This window comes from Cicer arietinum, chromosome 6 (genome assembly GCF_000331145.2).
Source record: "Cicer arietinum cultivar CDC Frontier isolate Library 1 chromosome 6, Cicar.CDCFrontier_v2.0, whole genome shotgun sequence".
Taxonomy (NCBI): domain Eukaryota; kingdom Viridiplantae; phylum Streptophyta; class Magnoliopsida; order Fabales; family Fabaceae; genus Cicer; species Cicer arietinum.
The window spans coordinates 5,990,495-6,012,108 of NC_021165.2; the positions used below are offsets into that span (position 1 = coordinate 5,990,495).

At 33.8% G+C, this 21,614-nt stretch overlaps 1 protein-coding gene across 6 annotated transcripts; it reads right to left on the bottom strand.

The window, feature by feature from the left end:
* Positions 1 to 1,600: 1,600 nt before the first annotated feature.
* LOC101512964 (ADP-ribosylation factor GTPase-activating protein AGD1) lies at positions 1,601 to 21,131 on the bottom strand. Of its 6 annotated transcripts, none has more exons than XM_073370586.1 (21): positions 20,836 to 21,129; positions 20,541 to 20,617; positions 19,749 to 19,849; positions 19,255 to 19,325; positions 18,707 to 18,769; positions 17,056 to 17,100; positions 16,643 to 16,708; positions 16,487 to 16,534; positions 16,305 to 16,400; positions 16,181 to 16,222; positions 15,360 to 15,575; positions 15,087 to 15,218; positions 14,779 to 15,003; positions 14,620 to 14,706; positions 14,192 to 14,527; positions 13,608 to 13,658; positions 9,510 to 9,655; positions 9,349 to 9,442; positions 8,523 to 8,673; positions 8,180 to 8,429; positions 1,601 to 2,209 (listed from the first exon to the last, which is right to left on the bottom strand). In XM_073370586.1, exons 1-21 carry the CDS (start codon positions 20,878 to 20,880, stop codon positions 2,062 to 2,064), a joined length of 2,490 nt encoding a protein of 829 aa, XP_073226687.1. In that variant the 5' UTR covers positions 20,881 to 21,129; the 3' UTR covers positions 1,601 to 2,061. The 6 variants fall into 6 exon arrangements, with proteins under 6 accessions (XP_073226687.1, XP_073226688.1, XP_073226689.1 ...); XM_073370587.1 differs by having other exon boundaries at positions 1,601 to 2,192; positions 20,836 to 21,127; XM_073370588.1 differs by lacking the exon at positions 19,749 to 19,849.
* Positions 21,132 to 21,614: the final 483 nt, after the last annotated feature.

The window sequence follows — 21,614 nt, forward strand, 5'->3', positions numbered from 1 at the left end:
ACACTTCAAACGTGAAAATGCAAAGCTGCGCTAAGTTTGTTGAGGGACTATGATCCTCTCATGCATCCTTCACTCTACAACAAGCAAACACAAGCGTTACATGAGACAGCAAATTGTTAAAATTATGATAAAAAAAAGAAGAGAGAGAAAATAAGAGAGACTGAGACAAATCAAGTGCAGGAGAGAGTTGAAGACAAATATTATAAGAGATGATCAAAACATGATTTTTGAGATGTGGGGATCCAAACATGAAAAGGGATTCTCTCAACCAAATTTTGGAGCAACATGTGGAGAGAGATTAAGATAACAAACAATTGAGAGAAGAGAAAAAGTAAGAGAAACAAGAAAAAATGATGAGAGAGATAGAGAAGTGGAAATAGTGGAGAGAGTTTTTGGCAGAGAAGAACCACATCCATCCAAACACTTTGATAGTTTCAGTCACAAATTTAACATTCTTCCAAACTATAGGCTTAATTTGATTTAGTAGAGGAGAAAATAATTTTTAAATAGAAGAGGGGAAAGGGAAAAAAGAGTAGAAATATGTTTAATTTAAAAGAAAGTAGAGGATAATTTTTTTTAATCAAAATCATATTTAATTTAACGAGAGTACATAAATTCTAAATAATTTATATATGTATTTAGTGAACTCTTCAAATCTTTCAAAATAAAATGCAAAAAAATAAACTCAAGGAATTTTACTTTTCCCTCTTTCTAATTAAAAATTAAATCAAACGTATTTTATTTAAAATATTTTCTCTTTTCTTTCAACCTCTTACCAAATATAACATTTGTAATACAAAGTCACTACCAAAATCTTGATATAAGGCTGCAACGCGTATGGGTGGGGCATGTGATTTATCTGTATAAATATTTATTGAAAGTTATCTACCAGTGTGGTGGGTATAAGATAAAAAAAAATATCAGTCATTTATGATAAACATTAATACTAATAAAACCAAAATCATTTATAAATATTTTTAAAACGTTTTATAGGTAGGGAGTATAATGGTTGGAAAATCTGTTAAGCATATATCATTAATTCTCTTTTTTAACTATTTTTTGTATATACAAAAAATTAAAAATCTAACTCTTAACTACTTTTTAAAGCGTTCAAGTCACTTAGCACTTGATGAAATCATATGTAAGTTATAAAATAATACTATCTTTATTCTAAAATATAAATAAAAATTAGTAAAAAAAATTGGTATATTTATTTTAAAACTTAAACCAAATGCATATACTTTTTTATTTGATCAAAAATTGAAGTGAAGTGTCAAATGTCATTTTTAATTTAAAAAGACTGTCACTAGTGCACATATTTTCAATCTAATAAATAACTATAAAACTGATCACAGTCACATAACCGGTTTTTTGCCTTGATCAGTTCTACCTCAAGATAGTCTGAATCCAGTGAATTGAGTTAGGTTTCAACTTATGTCTCTAAATACTGTGAACCTAAGAACTCTATCACACACTTAGGGAACGTGTCTTCTTTGATTTTGCTATTCATTAACCCAATGCCGTCCCTTAGCAAAATTCAAAAAGAGAAATTAGTTGCCTACAAATTATTCTATTTTTTTTTAATTAATAAGAATTAAAGTATCACTTCCAAAAATTCATAAAAAAAATGGTGATAAAACAAAGCTATTTTCACCATGTAATTACACGATTCTCTGAAAGAAAAATTTGTTCCGATCATTTTAAAATTAAAATGAAAAATATTTTCTAAGAGGAGGAACTAACACTTTATTGAACAACCATTTCCAAATAATCCCTTGTAATCCATGACCATGATCATGGTCCCACAAATATATATATCGAGGATCGATGCTGGAAAGTTGAACATTGGAATCAATGGGAAACCCCCCAATCAGCCCATGACATCCTTAAATTAAATAGAGTTGCTATATAACATGACCCAATAAAAGTAACCTAGCTTCAGCCCCATTTGCCATAGTTGCTTCTCTCCATGCAATGCTAGCTGGTTCTCATTTACCTCCATTAGTCAATCACTAACTACTGGTTTTCAATCTGGGACATGGATTAATGACAGCTTAATGCTTATAATCGTATTTGGGCATTGTCATCTGCTTGCCAAGAGAGTAATAATTCCATTTCCAACACAGCTGGTTTCTGATGCAAGCTTAAGAGGAGTGTTGCCTTCTTTGTCAGCGACATGTGGATTGGCCCCCCTGTAAATGATTGACAACTAAGCAAATTTATTCAAGTATACCAGAAAATATCAACCATGAAATAGTGTATGAGATGATGTATGAGGAAAGTTTCCATAAATCAGCTGATGTTTGATATTTAAATGCAACATTTATTGTGGTATTGTGATACAGCAAATTCATGGTTAATTATAATTTTATAAACCTCATTAACTGAATGAGGTTTCAATCCACCAACTTAATCTCAAGTCTTTGAGTTCTTATTGTATGATTATGGTGTACAGCTTGCTAAAGGAAATGTGAAAATTATGAATTACAGACACTCTCTATTCTGTAATAAAACATGAAAAAGTGAAAACAAATTGCAACACCAAAGAAGAAAAATGATGTCATTGTTTAATGAATTAACAGTAGAAATGAGAAAAAATAAAAAATGAAATCATTGAAAAATCATTTGCCAGCATCTCCAAGTTAAGCTTTAGGCTTATGCTTTCGAGCAAGTTAGATGTACATTCCAATGCGTGGAAATGAAGAAATGAGTAGTTCTAAACTTCTTTATCAATTTAAGGTGAAAAATTTGTTTGGTATCCAAGAAGTGACGAAGATCATCAAGCAGGCTATACTTATGTAATTTTGAAGAGGAAACTCATAGATACAAGTCATGGCATATTTACATAATATAAGAACGTATGAAGACGGCGTACTTATTGGATTCGAGAGATTGCCATTGAGAGAACATGAATGAGTAGTGAACTACCCTTATTGTCGTCTAGGGTTTTTGATTAAGTTAACTGTCTAGTGGGACAACAATTAAACAGCTAAATGATTGACGACATGAACATCTCATTGAACTTATGGTCAAATCCATTATGACCCATTCAAAAACATAACACAACACATATTTCATCAATTAATTAGTGCTTAATAACAATGTACCATAATTTATATTAATAATAATTCCTAAAAATTAATTAATGTCAATCCATAATTGATTAATTAAACAATTAATCTAACATATTCAACACTGGGAGATAATGCAATTGAAGCTCAATGAACAACATACAAAGATTACAAAAATAATTTGGACGAGATACATCAATTTCTTTGACCCATTTTTGCTTATATTTTATTGCTAAGTTTAAGTGTATGATTAAGAAGGTGAATCTAGAAGCCTCGAGGAGACAATCCAAATTGTTGCAAATGGAGGATCAAGAGAATGTGACAGTTTTCTTCATTAAAGTGCACAACATTACAAATTCGATGCCTCAAAATGGCGAACTCAGATCAGCAGGTTTGTGAGAAAACTATGTGTTCTTTAACATCAAAATTCGATTATATTATGTGAAATTGAAGAAATGGAGGATGCTGCATCTATAATTGTTGAAGAATTGCAAAGTACATTAGAGGCTCCTGAGCTAAGATTACTTGAGCGGAGTGGTGACTAAGTAACTAATCAAGCTTTGTAGGCACAAATTCACAAGAAAGGAGGTGAGTCAAAGAAAAATTGGAAGAAAGGCAAGTGAAAGCAACCAAAAAACTCATTCAGATCACAACTTCCTATGAGATTAGCAAATGTACTAGGAGTAGTGCATTCAGATGTTTGTGGATCATATGAAGTGCCATAACTTAGAGGTAACAAGTACTTCATTTCTTTTGTTGATGAATACAGTAGAATAATGTGGTGGTACTTAATTAAAACAAAAGAATGAAGCCCTTGCTGTCTTTAAGAAGTTTAAGAAGAAAGTAGAAAATCAGAGTGAGAAGTCCATCAAGATCCCAAGGACTGATGGAGGAGAAGAGTGTACATCAAGTGACTTTGAAAACTTCTGTGATGATGGTAGCATTCAAAATGAGGTTACTGCACCTTACACACCTCAACACAATGGCCTTGCTGTGAGGAGAAATAGAACTGTTAGAATATTAGAAATATCTTATAATATCTTTTATATTATATTAGAGTATCTTGAGTTATTTTCTATAATCAATTTATAATCATAGAGAATCTTAGAATATCTCTTTATTATTATGATTTATTCCTAATTTAGGATTGGGTCTATGTTTCTCTATAAATAGAGATTAGTATTGAGTCTTTTGTAATTAAAAGTTAACATTAAGCTATTACCAATAATATTCAAACCCTTATTATTTTCTCTCCTCCTTTCCTCTAAAATTCCACAACTTCAACATGGTATCTAGAGCCTATTTCGATCCTCCTTGAACGATCTCGCCTCTATTCCGCTGCCGAGTTCCCAACAATTACGGAATATAATCATAGTTTCTCTTTTCTAACATTCCAACATTCGGTGAGATTTTTTTAATAAACCGTGTCTCAATTCTGATTTGCCCTTTTTTTGTAGTTTTTCGTTTATTTTCAGCAGATCAGTCGCAGCCTTGTTCATCGCGCGGATATATATATATATATATATATATATATTATTAGGGTTCTATAAACCTTTCCACAACCCATTAGAGTTTGACGCTCCACCAACCGAGCTAAAGAGCTAATAGCGCATAATACCCGATGAAGGTAGCTCCAACCAACCAACGATGATTTGGGTAAAAAATCATGGCGCTAGAAAGAACAATGGGGTGGTAAAGTTTACTTTGAGAGTCATTATTATTTGTATGGTTATTGGGGGATTTTGGTTGATCGTTATGAAGAGATGATTGAGAATTATCATCCTAGTTTTGGTGATCATAGGTGGCTACTTGTGACTCATTTTGTGGGGTGTAAACCATGTGGGAAATTTGGGGATTACCCTGTTAAAAGGTGTTTGAAACAAATGGATCGTGCTTATAATTTTCGGGATAATAAGATATTGCAGATGTATGATTTTACTCACAAGTCACTTGTTAGTAGAAGGGATCAGATTTTTGGTGGAGGAAACTCTCCAGCCTTTGTAGTGCAGCTGTTGCAGCCCTTATAAGTGGGTTCTTAGCTGACAGGTTTGGAAGATTTGCAATTCAACTGATGGAATTCTTCTTGGTGCACGATTATTCTCTCTTCGATGGTTCCAGATCTGCCCTTACTCTCCAATTTTGATCAACGAAAATACATGTCATTGGTCAAACAACCGTTATCTCTCCAGTTTTGGACGCATTTTCTTATTCCGTTGATTGATCACGACTTCGTTTCGTTAGAGTCGCGCTGCTTCTTCTTCGATGTTTGTCATGCAATTTAGTTCTTATTAATATATTATAACAGTGGCTTCTATTCCCACCGACGATCATTTCGGTGGTGTCCCTTTTTCCACATATGAATTATATTAGTGATGACTTCTTCTGTTAGTGGTTATTCTAACGGTGCCTTTTATTTTCATGACTTACTTTACCTTGGCAATTTGTCCCAGATGCACTAGCCTTGCCTTTCTCTCCTTGAAGCACGCCTCTATCTCCTTGAAGCAGATTTAAGTTTAAATATTTTGAGTCTCCATTATTATTGGTTTGAAGCTTCCAAATGCAGTTTTTTAGAAGAACAGAGCTTGCTTTTTTTCAATTGCCTGCCATGAATTTCTCTCAGGCTGATGATCAATCAGACTATCTGGCTAGGCTATATTTATAGCAATTCTCTCCGACTTCACATGCATCCCTGAGTTGCCTCTCCATATTTTTTATTATTTTGTGGAGCAAAATATTTTCTTGTAGCAAGCTAAAGCTTAGTAAACTTTAGCTTGAGGGGGAGTGTTAGAATATTAGAAATATCTTATAATATCTTTTATATTATATTAGAGTATCTTGAGTTATTTTCTATAATCAATTTATAATCATAGAGAATCTTAGAATATCTCTCTTTATTATTATGATTTATTCCTAATTTAGGATTGAGTCTATGTTTCTCTATAAATAGAGATTAGTATTGAGTCTTTTGTAATTAAGTTAACATTAAGCTATTACCAATAATATTCAAACCCTTATTATTTTCTCTCCTCCTTTCCTCTAAAATCCCACAACTTCAACAAGAACAATACTAGATATGCAATAAGTATGTTGAAGGAGAAAAGATTGCCCTATTCTTTTTGGGGAGAAGCTGTTACCACAACAGTTTACATACTTAACAAATGTCCCACAAAAAGGCTTCAAGATGAAGTACCTGAAGAAAAGTGGACAGGCAAGAAGCCAACAGACAAGCAGCAGATTGCAGTTGAGTGGGTCTACAAATTAGAGCTAAATCTATGGATCAGTGGCCAAGCACAAGGCACGACTGGTGGAAAAAGGTTTCTTGCAAAGGGTTGGTCTAGAATACTTTGAAGTATATGCACTAGTGACTAGAACTGAAACAATTAGATTGATTGTGGCATTGGCAAGTGTAAGGGGATGGTGTATCGATTGAAGAAAGCTCTTTATGACTTGAAGCAAGCACCTAGAGTTTCGAATACAATAATTGATGCATTCTTAGCTCAAATGGGATTCAACAAATGCACAATGGAGCATGGTGTATATATGAGATCCAACCAAAGACAGAAGCCAGACTTGATCCTAATTTGTCTCTATGTTGATGATTTGCTTGTAACAGGCAGCAATCCTAGTAAAATTGACCAATTCAAACTGATAATGAAGACTGGGTTTGAAATGACAGATTTTGGAAAATTGAGCTACTTTCTAGGCCTGCAATTTGCAAAAACCAGTGAAGGTATTATGATGCACCAAAAGAAATACACGAGTGAAGTTGATAGAAATAGAAAGAAGTTACTAGTAGCTCAATAACAGAAAACAAGATATAACAGTATCAATGGAGTAAATGGATATGTATATTAATGGAAATAAGAACTGGGAACCAATACAAAGGATAATTCCAGAGCTTAGCTCCTAACCAGAGAATAGTTATTCTCCTAAAGCACTAATAAGCTAACGATTACTCTCCTCCCCCTATTCTCCCACGCCCCCCTCTGTACATATACCTCCATAACAAAACCACATGGGACCTACTGCCACCTCATTAACCAACTTCTCCTTCTCTCTCTCTTAACCCACTTTCTTTCTTCTAGAGTAAACCCTCCATATAACAGGCCTCTTTGCAGCAAGGCCTACCTCTATTTCAGGCCCATTATTCAGGTTCCTATCAGAAGTGCTGAAAAGATTCAACATGTTAGGCTGCAATTCAGCAGGCACTCCCATGGAGATTAACGCTAAGCTAGATGAAAGCATCGAGGAGGAATTAGTTATACCACATTGTTTAAGCAAATTGTGGGTTCACTAAGATACTTGTGTAATAATAGGCCTGATATTTGCTATGCAGTAGGAGCAATAAGTAGATTTGTGGATTGTACAAAGAAACCACACATGGCTGCAATCAAGAGAGTACAGAGATATGTGTAGGCAAGAAAGATGTCCTAGAAGGCTACTTAGATTGGTGTGGAGATAGAGTAGATAGAAAGAACATAACTGGCTTCATTTTCAAGTTCCTAGAAGCACCAAACTCTTGGTACTCTGAGATACATCATGTTATATCCCTGTCCTCTTGTGAGGCCGAGTACATAGCCAGTTTATATGCAGCATGCCAAGCACTTTGGTTGGAATCCTTGCTTTCTAAGATGATGATTGAAGTGATTAAACTATTGCAACTAATGGTGGATAACAAATCAACAATCAACCTAACAAAAAATCTTGTATCTCATGGCTGCAGCAAACACATTGAGACAAGATTACACTTTCTTAGGGATCAAGTAACCAAAGGGAAAGTGTCCCTAAGTATTTGAATTAAGGGAAAGTGTTGTCTTGTAATTCAAATAGAGTTATAGTTAGGCAAGGCTTGTAGCTTGTTAGTTGACAGTTAGTGAAGTTGCTTAACAAACTAACTGACTTGTTTGAAGTGTATAAATACTAAGGCCAACAATGAATAACAGTTACAAAATTTTACATTCAACTACTCTTCTTCTATATTCCCTTGTGATCCATTACTTTAGTGTGCTAGCATTCCTCTAGTTTGCAGTGCAAATGGGTCATTAATTATATGATCACCTGAAGTGAATTTGGGTATATAATACAATGGTGGAAATTGTCTACGATACCTTGAAATAAGCACTTTTGCAGCTGCGGGCTTCCCTCTGATAATACAGTAATGTAGTGGTGTACGACCTCTTGAATCACAGGCGTTTATGTCTGCCCCATGCTGTAGGAGCAGATCCACCATGACAGGGTCACTTGTTAGGCAAGCCAGGTGAAGCACACTAGAACCATCTTGTATGTCCTCATTCAACTGATTCTCACTTTGAGATGACACGTTTAAATTAATCAAAGAAGCCATGTTGAAAGAGTCACCTGCACAGTACCTAATTATTTTTTGGGGACTTCCTGGTTTTTAAACACCAAAAACTTTTCTGGAGTTGAGATATCTGGGACAAGAAGACATACCATATAATGCTTGCCTACTGATGACATTGACATTTATATCTGACTTGACAATGTGCTGGTACACCGCTTTCTTGTCATTTGCACAGATGCTTTCCAAGATCTCTTGTGCAAGGTTTTTCTCTGTCCGGCAAATAAATATTTTCTCAGCATACTGCAATAAGTAGAAACTTTTAAGTTCTGTCTCCACTCTCCAGTATGATGAACTTCCACCAAGTAATAATTTAAGAATAAAAATGCTACTAAATGCTATAAATCATTAGTAAAGGGAGAAAAGGTAAGCCTATCTTAAGTTTAAATATAAATAACAGACAGTACCAAATATTCAGTATAGGCATTTTTTAATCTTATTATCAAAATGCATTCAGGTGTTGAAACATAATTTTGACGGTAATAAGAGGGTGTAATGGGCTAAATTGGCTTGGCTGGGATTTGATTTGAGATCAAGTCGTCCTTGTCCCCAGAGAGATTGGTACAAATTGAGACCCTAAATGCAGTTAAAGAGAATTGAAGCTATTAAAAACCCATAAAATTAAATAGTTCATGATTAATAATTAAAACATTAAAACTTTTCTTTTCGATGTTGTACTCATGTAACTACTGGCTCGAGCCCCTATCAGTATCATTCCATTGTTATCTTAATTTTACAGTTTCAGCAACATATTGTAGAGAGGATTCTTCCTCTGTTTGATAGTTTCTTCAATATAGAGAGTATTATTTCTTCTTCATCTACTTCCATGTATGTGGTTTCTATCCGAAGGATTCAAGCTTGCTCCATCTTTCTAAACAGGAAATAGAAAAAGAAACATAAAAGTTCTCTAAGACTCACCTTTGCGTGAATGAACCTTTCCTTTAATGAAATAGAGTCATCATGTTTTGGTTTTCTTACATGAAGTAGGTCGTCTCTGTTTGCCTTGGATGAACTACATTGCAGGGTGCATATTAGCATAAGTTCAAATAGATAACCCTATCAAGCTTTGCAATTCTTACCCAATGGGGGAGTCAACATCTTGCAAAGTACTCCTTGGATATAACAGCTCCTCCCAAACTGAGTTTGCAAAATGGTTGCCCAGTGACTCAAACATACTTAAGACAGAGGAGTCCCATACTTTCACATCAAGTGTTAGTGATCTTACCTGCCAAAAATGTTTCCACCTTAGCTACAAAAGTGAGACTTAATAAAAAGGACTTTGTTTTCCCTTTCAAAAAATCACTGAACTTTATAATGCATACTGTTGAAAAAAGGGGGAACAAAAAGGAAAGAAAGCAACATTGGCTGTCATTTAATAAATAAACCAATTATTAATTGGAAAAATTGCTTGTATGACTTGCATTTATTAGTATTAGATGATGATCATTAATCAGTTTTTTTAAGTATACTTTCATTTTTCTTTTTTGTACTTCGTGCATTGGTACTTGCGCAATGATAAATTGATACTGCAACGTTCATTCTTCAAACCCTTTCCTGCTAGCCTGATTCCCTATATATTTTGTGTTTGTTTATCTATGTTTACAAAAAAAATGTTGCATGTTTTCATTAAGTTTTGACTGGTTAATTATAGTCAATTTGTCCTAAAATTTTGCAGCAATGGGACTCGCTAAGCTTAAAGATATAAAATGAGTCCAAATATGGTGGCTAATCTCCTATTTATAACTTGAATGACTACTATTGTGGATTTCCATACTTTGAAGAATCAATAGAAATCATATTTGATTTTCTTTTATTTTATAATATTATGTTTATTTTAATTTTATAATTGTCATTATTACTATTGTAATTTCTTTTTTTATATATACAGCTCAAGGCTGTAGTAATAAAATATGAAAAGTATTTCGCCTTTATCTAGAGCTCTTGGTTAGGGTTCTCTAAATTTTTCCACAGCTTAGTGGGGTTCGGAGCTCCAAACTTAAAGGGTACCAACATTTTGTTTTTAATTTATGTAAGGCTCGTTTTGTGACTCGACCCGTTTTTCCGTCTACCTAATGACGCACAATACCCAATGGAAGACGACCCTTATGGGTAGCAACAGCGACAACAATGGTTTTGGTGAAAAACAAGAAGTGGTCATTGGTCAACAATGCGGAAAGTGGTGGTTAAGGCAGCAGTGGCCCAGGAGGCGGCGACTGAAATGGTTTCTCCAACAATGATTTTTTCAATTTTTTTAGCAATGAGAGAAATTATAATGCCCTCAAGCTTGAAGTCCAGAAATTCAATGAAAAAAATTATGTCGAATGATCCCCAACCGCAAGATTTATATTAAGACAGTAAGGGAAATATGGTTTCCTCACAAGAGAGGTGCAAATGTTTGCCACAAGAGATCCAAATTACAGATCGTGGAAATTTGAGATCTTTATTATTATTGCTTGGTTGGTTAGTACTATGGAGTCAGTGATTAGAAAACCTTGCAAATGTCCATAGCACACATGTGATAAATGTTGGAAGCCAAGGTGCTGCAAACATCCATAGCCCACACGTGATACATGTTGGAAGCACCATGGAAAACCTCCAAATTGGAGGAAAAAAGGGAGGAAACTAAAGTTGTGCTCTCCAAGCTGGTACCTCTGATCAAGAGAAGCAATCTCCTTCAAGCTCATCTACTTTCACCAAGGAACAATTAGACCAATTGCACAAACTCCTTGAGTCTCAAACTTCTTTTTGCTTTATAGATCAGAGAGGTAATTTTTCAAATACTGCTCTATTTAGTGTCCATCCCAATCATACTTGGATTATCGATTCTGGAGCTACTGATCATATAATTGGGGCGACTTTCTTCTTATAGTCCTTATGCAGGTAACCACAAGATTAAAATTGCAGATGGCTCTCTTTCGACCATTGCAAAGAAAGGTTTTGTTATTATGTCGCCTTTGTTAACCTTAAAAGATGTCTTACATGTTCCTAATTTATCATGTAATCTGTTATCCATTACTAAATTAACAAAGAATATAAATTGTCAAGCTAACTTCTTTTATTCTCATTGCACTTTTAAGGATTTGAATACGGGGAAGATGATTGGCAATACTAAGAAGAGTGGAGGACTCTATTATGCCGTGACATTTATAGTTATGACATCCTAGTATTCCGTATTTAAAACATTTGTTTCCTAAATTATTTTCTAAGAAGGAATCGGTCTTTATTTCATTGTGAAATTTGCAAATTTGTTAAACACCACCGTTCTTCTTTTTCTACACAACCATATAAACAATCTAAATCGTTTGCAGTTATTCATAGTGATGTTTTGGATCCTAATAGAATAAACAAATTTCTAATAAAAAATGGTTCAAAAACCTTATCGACGATCATACTAGAATTTGTTGGATTTATTATTGAAAGAAAAATTGGAAGTTGGACAGGTTGTCAAAAATTTCTTTAAAATGGTACAAACTCGATACCAAACAAATATTCAAGTCTTCTGAAGTAACAATGCTAAAGGATATTTTAATATGCTTTTATCATATTTTTTTTCTTGAAAATGGAGTGGTTCATCAAAGTTCTTGTCTTAATACACCCCAACAAAATAGAATTATAGAGAGAAAGAATATACATCTTCTTGAGGTTGCTAGAGCTTTACTGTTGCAAATAAGGTTCCAAAAATATTTGTGGGGTGAAATTGTTTCAATTGCATCATATTTAATTAATGGTATGCCATATAAAGTTTCAGATTTTCAAACTCCTCTTAATGTTTTTCAAAATTGCTTTCCTTTGACTCGTGTCTCAATTGATTTGTCACTAAAAGTTTTTTATTACATTGTTTTTGTTCATGAACCTAAACAACTTGGCACCAAAAGAAAATGTCTAGGAATCCATTTTGGAACTTAATCCGCTTATGAATGAGGTTCCAACAGATTTTTGGACGACAATTTCAAATCAAAATCACAATGAACAAATTCCCGATCTCGATAATAATGAAGGACCGCCTGAAATGCCACAACATAATGACTAGATAAAGAGACACAAAGCAAGTTTACTACCATTGACCCTACTTGGAAGAGAAATGTCTTTGAAAGAAGAAACCATAAACAAAGAAATGAAGGACCCATTCTCCGACCTTTCAAAAATTCCAAACCAACAGATAATCCAACACATCGTCCCAATACAAGTAAGTCTTCTTTTGTTCTTATGAGTCATGTTGAGTATCCTGATATAAACCCTTCTATTGCAATTAGGAAACGTGTTAGGTCATGAACTAAACATCCTTTGTCTAATTACGTGTCATACTCAAAATTGTCTTCTTCATTTGCTACATTTACCTCTCAGTTGTCTACTGTAGAAATTTCAAAAAATATACATAAGGCTCTAAAAATTATGAAGTGGAAGGAAGTTGTTCTTGAGGAGATGGGAGCTCTTGAGAAGAATCAAACTTGGAGAGTCATGACTTTACCTACTGAAAAGAATATTATTGGTTGTAAATGGATATTTATTGTGAAATATAATTCTGATAACACAATTGAAAGATTGAAGAAAATTGACAAAAGAATTTGAGATCAAAGATTTATAAATATTTTTTTGGTATAAGTTGCTCACTCAAAGAAGGGAATTGTTGTTTCTCAAAGAAAATACATCCTAGATCTCTTGGAGGAAACTAGGATGACCGAGTGTAGACCAACAAATACTATTGTGGAATTAAATGCTAAACTTTGGAAGAAAGCCAGTGTTCATGTTGTTATTGGAAGATACCAGAGTTGGTTGGCAAACTTATTTATTTAACCCACTAGACCTGACATCGTTTTCTCTGTGAGTGTTGTAAGCCATTTCATGCATTCTCCCTATGAAGAACACTAGAAGACAGTTTATCGACTTAAGGTACTTGAAATCTAATCCTAAAAAAGGTTTGTACTTCAAGAAAATCAATGATAGAGAAACCTCTATATTTACAGATGCTGATTGGATAGAATCAATTGCCGATAGAAATTCCACTACTGGATATTGTGCCTATGTTTGGGGAAATCTAGTCACTTGGAGAAGTAAGAAACAAAGTTTTGTTGCTCGAAGTAGTGCAGAAGTTGAATTCAGAGCAAAGGCTTAATGAATCTGTGAACTTTTGTGGATTCATAAACTCATGATAAAATTGAAAGTGAAAGTTGACTCACCCTTAAAACTGTTATGTGATAGCAAAGCAGCAATAAGTATAGCTCACAACCCTGTGCAACATGATAGAACCAAGCACATTGAGATTAACCGCCACTTCATAAAAGATAAATTGATGCTGGAATTATATGTCTACCATTTGTGACTTCTAATCAACAAACTCTTGATATCTTGACAAAAAGTTTGGCAAGATCTAATTTTGAGCAACTTATAGCCAAGTTGTGCATGACAAGTATCTATACACCAATTTGAGGGGGGTGTTGAAGAATTAAGAAAAATCATATTTGATTTTCTTTTATTTTATATTATTCTGTTTATTTTTATTTTATGATTTTGTCATTATTACTCTTATTATTATTGTAATTTCTCTTTTTATATAAACAACTTAGGGTTGTAGTAATAAAATATAAAAGTATTTTGCCTTTTATTTTTTTCACATACATTGAAGAGTAACCATTGTTAGCTAACATTTGCAGGTAAGAGGTCCTTTAACCCTGTGTTAGCTTTTATGCAGTAAAAGTTTACTAGATATAAACCATCTATAAACACCGAAGGGTAAGATTAATGTGTGACCTCAAATACTTACTTTTGATATGTGCACACCAAGATTACGATGTACACCAGAGCATTCAATGCATATAAGGATGCCGAGGTTTAAAGATGCCCAGTCTGGTTCAGGTTTCCCACAATCAGCACATTTGTCATTCCCACTCACCTTTCTAAGAACATCAATAGGGTTTTCATTCTTCATACTGTGTTTATGCAACTGCATACTTATAGATGAACGTAAATGGTCATTAAGGGTGAAATTCTTGGATGCAAACTTTGCGACCTCAGTGCGAGAAAAATCTGGAGAACTTTCTAATATATCAATCTTGTCGGCAGAGTCAGAGTCGCCGTCTTCTGACTCAACTGATAGAGGCTGTCATATAATTGTTTTATAATCATAATAACAATCAGCATAAGTACGAAGATCAAAAGATGCATTTTAAAAAAAAGAAATCTATTACATACCGATCCAAGTGTCTGGACACTTAACAAGGACGCAATAACTCCATTTATCTTTTCCATCCAATCCATCTGGTCCACTGCATTTTCTGCCTGATTTGATTTCCTTAGTGTCATCATAAGTAAAGTTCCAGCTACACATTGATAAGTTTTAAGAATAAATACCTGCAATGTATAGTTCTTTGATGGCGAAATTACTCTGAAGCAAAATCTTAAATCTGTCTGATCAGCATCAACCTTGATTGTTGACGTCAGCAGATTTACTGTATGACGTGCTACAGATCTTTCATCGTGGACACCCCCATGGTAATGAGAAGAAAGCCATCGACCCAGAAGCCCAGAACCATTTTCGGCGGCACTATTCTTCCTTGGAGATGGTTGATTGCTGCCCTGAAACGGAATGCTCGACCGTTATTAAGAATGCGCATCATCTGGCTTAGTGTGTTGAAAGTTGAGTATAGTTGGTGACTTACATATGACACACCCCATGGTTTGCGGTAGTAGTACAACATTCCTCGACTATCAAGAACAAAATACCTTCTTTTCCAATCACCTCTTAAATTGGAGGATCTCTTTGAAAGATATCCTTGTCGAATGATTTGAACCTAAACTTTGTGCACGAGATGAACAAATGGAAATGAACATGACTGAATATTGTTTGGAAAGTAACAGGAGTCAAAATTGTAAAACTGTTAAATGAAGTAATACGTATTCTTAGAGAAAGAGAGAAATGTATTCTAAAATACCTTTCCATTTGCGGCAGATTCCTTTACTACATCTACTACTTCATTTGATATCCTAGAAAAAGGATGCACAGAGTCTCCAATAGGAGAACCATAAGGGCCATTCAAGGACAGCCTACTTTCTTGATAAACTTGTTTTTTGTATTCTTGCATTCTTTTATAAAGTGAAATTTGCTCCTTATCAAAACTTTCTTTTGACTGTTGTACATAATCCAAAACCTGCAAGTTAGATATTTAGCATTCTACCCCTTACTTATTAATCATCAAGTTTAGTAAAAAATGGTTCACAAACTTCACAGTTAGTAATGCCCACAATTAGACCAATATCGTGGCTCACATGAAAGACTATAAGGTCTTATAGTTTCTTATTTTAGCAACTAAATTGATTGTAGAAATTTTTAACTAATGATATAGAAAATAATTTTCAAGAGAATAAAAAAATGGTGCCTTGTAGACAAGAATCAAAATATTCCAATCAGTCAACATATTGAAAACACCAATCAAAATTTCAAACAAAAATTCGTTCTATGCTTGGAATTAAACATGTCACTGGGGTTAACTGGTGGTTTCACATCTGGTGGTTTAACATCTGGCTGACCCCATCAATGGTTCAAGGTTGAGTTTTGAAGTATTCTACACCAACAATTCCAAACGTGTTATGCTAACCGAATAGTCATATGGTAGATACGTCAACTGTGCTTCAGCTGCTTGATCTGTTGATCCCCCTTAGTTTATAATTGTAGCAAAATAAATAAAAAAAATTGTCTATTTTTCTGTGAAAAGAACTATGTACTATCAAGAAAAAATAGAGCTAAGAGCAAAACCTCACTAATGAAAGGTACCATCTGATGTAGTAGCTGATATCCCTGTAAAACAGAGGATTTTCAGTTACAGCATAAGTGTAATACTACATATGGAAAAATAGCCGTTTATGTGAATGTCATATACCTGTTGAAAGTATCGAAGATGGGCATCCATAATACCAGTGAAAACCTCTAAAAACTCAAATCTCTTCTTGGCCTCAATGTTATTAAGAGCAGCAACCTAGATCATGAAATAGGTCACATAGTTAAAAGTAAAGACCTAATGATATACATCTTTTATTCAGAAGAGCATATCCTGTGCAATACCAGATTGAAACGGGCTTCCTCAAACGAAGTTCTTGCATTCTTCAATTCCTGGAATGTCTCTATACCAAATTAGATTCAAAAGGATCCCAGTAACTCAAACAAGCTATTGGAATAATATATGAATAAAAAAGGCCAGATAAAAGCTACTGGAAATACCTCTTCTATGACTGTGGCAATATCAATCTTTGTGCTTTTTCTCAGCGACATAAACTTTTCACGTGCCTGTATCACAAAACTCACAGTGCTTGTGTTATAATAAAGAAATATGGGGGTAACCTTTCAGCAGCACTACATTACACACAACCCACACGAAAGCATGCTTCATACTCCTTCAAAAGTACTGCAAACTCAAATTAAAATTAAAACGCAAGTACTTTCCCAAAGTAGAAACTCCAGGAATCGTGTGAGCAGTTTATTGTACCATAAAAGAAAAATGCAAGTACATCAAAATGTATTTCTAATTCAGTAAACAATATAGCTCAAACTAAATATGTGGAACACAAGGAAGTAGATGTAAAACTATGAAAGCAGAGTTCACCACCCTTTAATCTCTTCATAATGAGAAGTACCTGGTCATATACAAGGGAAGCTTTGTCAAAACGCTTACGAGCTTCCTGCAAATGTTGCTTGACGTGTTAGAAGGGGAAAATAAAAGCTATACTACTATAGTCATATCAAGGAGGAATGTGAATGTATTGTTGATATAAAAACTCGAACTAAAGAGTGGTTGCCGTTAAAACTGAACAGTGGTAATGTTCACTGCGAATATTTTTATTATGGCGATAGTTTCCCAAAAATCATATTAGCTAATGAACTTTAAGCTAAAGATTCTACTTTATAAACGTGTTTTACTACTGTTGGGAGAAGAGAAAAGGATAATTGCACTCATTGATTAAAACTCAAGAAATCAAGAAGAGGTAAAGCCAGCATGAGAAGTATTGACACCGGTATCAGATTGATATTTTCATTGGCGGTGTTGTATGAGCTAGAGTTTTGGGTGGTAAAAAGCTAACACAAGAATAAACTGAAAGTAGTAGAAATGAGAGTGTTGCGCTGAATGTGCGAAAATACTAATGAGACGGGATAGAAAATTATAGCATTAGAAAGAGAGTTGAAGTACCAACTATTGTAGAAAATATTGTTGAATCTCGACTTAGTTGGTTTGGGAATATGTAGAAAGACCTGTATATAACATATTAAGGAGAGTAGATCATATGGAGGGCAGCGTGATTGTTAGAGGGCAGAGGCAGAGGAAAGTAAAGAAAAATTATAGGTGAAATTATCAAGAAAGATTTAGAGATTAAGGGTTTGGTTATTGACATGATTTATATTAAACATAATGACATCGTTTAATCCATTAGTCGACCCACCTGGTGGAATAAGGCTTGGTTTTTGTTGTTGTACTCAATGTTGTCAAACACATAACTCGAACTAGGATCAGAAGGAAGGTAAAATAACATAACTCAGAGGATCGTAACACGGATCGTGAGATCCTACCAAAACATAGGGTCATTACTTGTAGAAGGATCGTAATACAAGATCCTAGGATCATAACCTCTAAAATCGTAATCATGACAAAATAAAATAAAATACAATATCACAGTCGTATCTCACTATGTAAATTAAGTTGCATGAATCAAACAACATAATTTCCTATCACTAATTTATTTTAGAGATGTGCATTTACCTCAAAATCTCTCTTAATGATTTGACCTATAGTTTTTCATTGTCTCCCTTTACCACTGCCTATAAATGATTAAATGTCTTCAAGCGTTATGTAGGAAATTGTGTGTATTGTCTGCACATATCATGTTCTATACTTTGATCATTTTACTTAATATAGTGCTCCATATTACACAAGAATGAGTTACATTATTTTGTATACTCTTTTCCGTATGCATAAATGCTCCTAATTTCATTGATTATCCTCACAGCACAAATTAATTATTTGTGCCATTGTAATAGCAGAACTGAATATAGAAATGTCATTTCATATGAGATTCCATATTATGTTTGAAAAAAATTGTCCCATACCAAGAGTTGTAGAATAGCTTGAGAGAGGAAGGGAAGTGCCATACTTCTTTATCACTACTTAAATAGATCTACTGGAGAATCTACTGAAGCTAGCCATATCTTAAAGTATGACACCTTAACATTCCACAGGTTTAGTGTGTGAACAAACACTTATGTATAAACATTTAAAAATATCTAAAAGTATACCTTGACTTCATTGATGTCAACATTGACAATTTGTAGTAACTGGTCATCAAGCATGTGCTCTACCTAAGAAGCCATATTAAGTATTGTCAGCATAGCAATATCAATCAGAACAATTGCCTCTAATTTACTAAGCGAAAAAAATCCCAACCACCATTAATTGACAAATTAAACTCCCATACAAGCTCAAGGTTTATAAGTTAAAATGGTGGGAAGCCACCAGTTTTACCAATGTTCAAGTGTGTTTATCTTACTATCACTGGCCAACATCATCAAAGCTACAAAAAAAACTGCACTACGACCTAGGCAAAACAAGACACTATGTAGTAAGTATACTTAAGATTTCTACATGCCCATTTATCATAACTTGTTATTCTCCGACTGGTAATAAGTACAGAAAATAGGAATATGTTTACAAACAAGACGGTTGAAGTATCAAAAGAATCCCTAATACTAGAACAACCATCTGGTAAAATATAAAATAAACCATTAACAAAAGAATAAACTGTTGCAAAACAAGAAAGACAGCAACGGCAAGAGATAATCATTACCTGTGACCGAAGAAGTTCCTTATATGTACTGATTTCTCTCAAAGCAATAGTAAATTTGTTTGTTACAGGTCCTGGGAATAACCAAAACAAAATTTATTAAAACCAACAGAAGGTAAATTTTAATTTAATGGACTTAATGCAGTATTATGTATTATTCAAAGGAAGCACCGAGGTTATAAAATGCACCGGCAAAGAGTAAACAGACAAAACACGCTTTAGAATATCTGGAGCAATTTCAACCATATATCTAAGGGATTTTGGAAGCTCATTCGGATAGCTTTAAAATATGGTACACAGCTTGGGATACACCTCCAGCAACAATATGCCTCGTTATACCCATCCTAATTTTCATGTCATTTCAAGCCTTACATAGCCCATGATAATCTTCATATAAGCATATTTCCAGTTATTGCTTCTTACCAAACATACCATAATAAAAGTCACTGATTTAGAAGACAAGGCAAGCGGTGGGGGGAGCGACCTATATGGCTTACCTTCCAAAGGAATTAAATGAGGATCACTATGCCCTCCTCCAAAACTTTCAAGGGAACTTACAAATGCAATGTCCCCATCATATGCCTCTCCAAGCCCTTCCCTAAAAATTGTCAAAAGTACCAAGCATATAAGAAATTTTAAGAAGGCAAGGACTTTGGTTATTTTATTTGCTATAGTGATGAAAGGTAACCCTTGATTCATGATACTAATTGGTATGGTATTTGCAGTGTGTTAGTATCATGATGAACATTTTATTCCACAAGAATCTTACACAGTTGACACAATACAAAACAAAAAACAAATAGCTTTCTCTCTACTCTTATTAAATTTTCTGATATAAATAGTTAACTCAAGACCTTGTACGCCCACCCGGTTCAAACATATTTTTCACTTATATCCAGTTGAACTCTAGTCTTTGCAGTAATAAACCTAATTAAACTATTGGCTCAAACCAATTGAGCTACCCATCCTCCCAAAGTCGTGATTTTTACAAAGACTCTTTACATGCACTTTTAAATCCACTTTAGTAAAACCATGAAGCAGTTAGTACAAACAAAAGAGACTTTTCAGCTACTTGACACATCTGGTTTCTTGCTTTTTTCAGTTGGTCAAGATATAAAATATTTATTGAAGTATAGCAAGGATCTAGTTCCTTCTAATCTTCATTAACAGTTAACAGTTATCTATTCTTAAGAACAAACAATGTTATAAAACTAAGTAATAGCACATAAAAAGTGTAACAACAGTGATAAATTGGAATTAGGGAGGGAATGAAAATTCGGAAAACGTACGTATACTTTCGACATCCTTTGTAGAACTTGCAGCATCTAACGCGCAATGATTCTGCATTTTCCTCCAAGTATTGGAGCTGCATCCACACACAACGATTCATTCATCATTTATTTATAAATTAAGCACACAAAATAAACCTACCTAGTTTTCAACTTACACAATAATATTAATAATCGAAACACTCTCAACATTCTCCACAAGCAATAATACAAATAGAAATTACAATAGATAGCGTTGAATAAGGAGATGCAGAATTTGATTAAGAGAAAATGATAAGAAGGAAATGGAAAGAACCTGTTGGCGGAACATTGGAGTGTCATCGAGATCTGTGAAATGCATTTTGGAATAAATAAAGGAAAATCAAAATTATTGTTGTTCTTCTTGTGTTTATTTGGCAGAGAAAGGAATCGTCGCGATGGAGAGAGAGAGAGAGAGAGAGAGAGAGAGAGAGAGAGAGAGAAGTTGTGTTGGAAGAAAGAGCAGGAGACAGTTAACGGTGCTTGCTTGCGAGTTGCGATATTTCATGTCCATCGCTCACACCAATTTTTACCCGCCTTTTCTCTTTTCTTTTCTCTCCCAAAACTACTTGTCGTTTTTCTTTCATTATTGAATTCGAAGTTTGAACTTATTACTTCATTTTAATATGTTTTTAACCTTGAGCATGGCAGTTATTTATTAATCGTTATGGTATAAACCAAAATATACAATAAATAAAGAATAAAAGAGATGCATTATTATTATTAGTATAAAATTACTTTATATTAATAATAATTCGTAACTGAATATTAATAACTTTGATTTAAAGTTATTTACATTGATTATATATTATGTTTAAACTCTAATAAATATAAAGTTTAATAAAGATATGTTGTCATTATAAAATAATTTTACATTGATATTTAATTTAATTTATCATATAAAATTCATTTGACAAGTACAATTTAAAGATAAATGCAAAATGTTAAATTTTAATTGGATCACAATATAAATTAGCTTACTTGCAATACATGTTCTACAAAATAAATCTACTAGTTTTGGAATGACTCTAAAATTTTAATACTTTTTTTTTATAA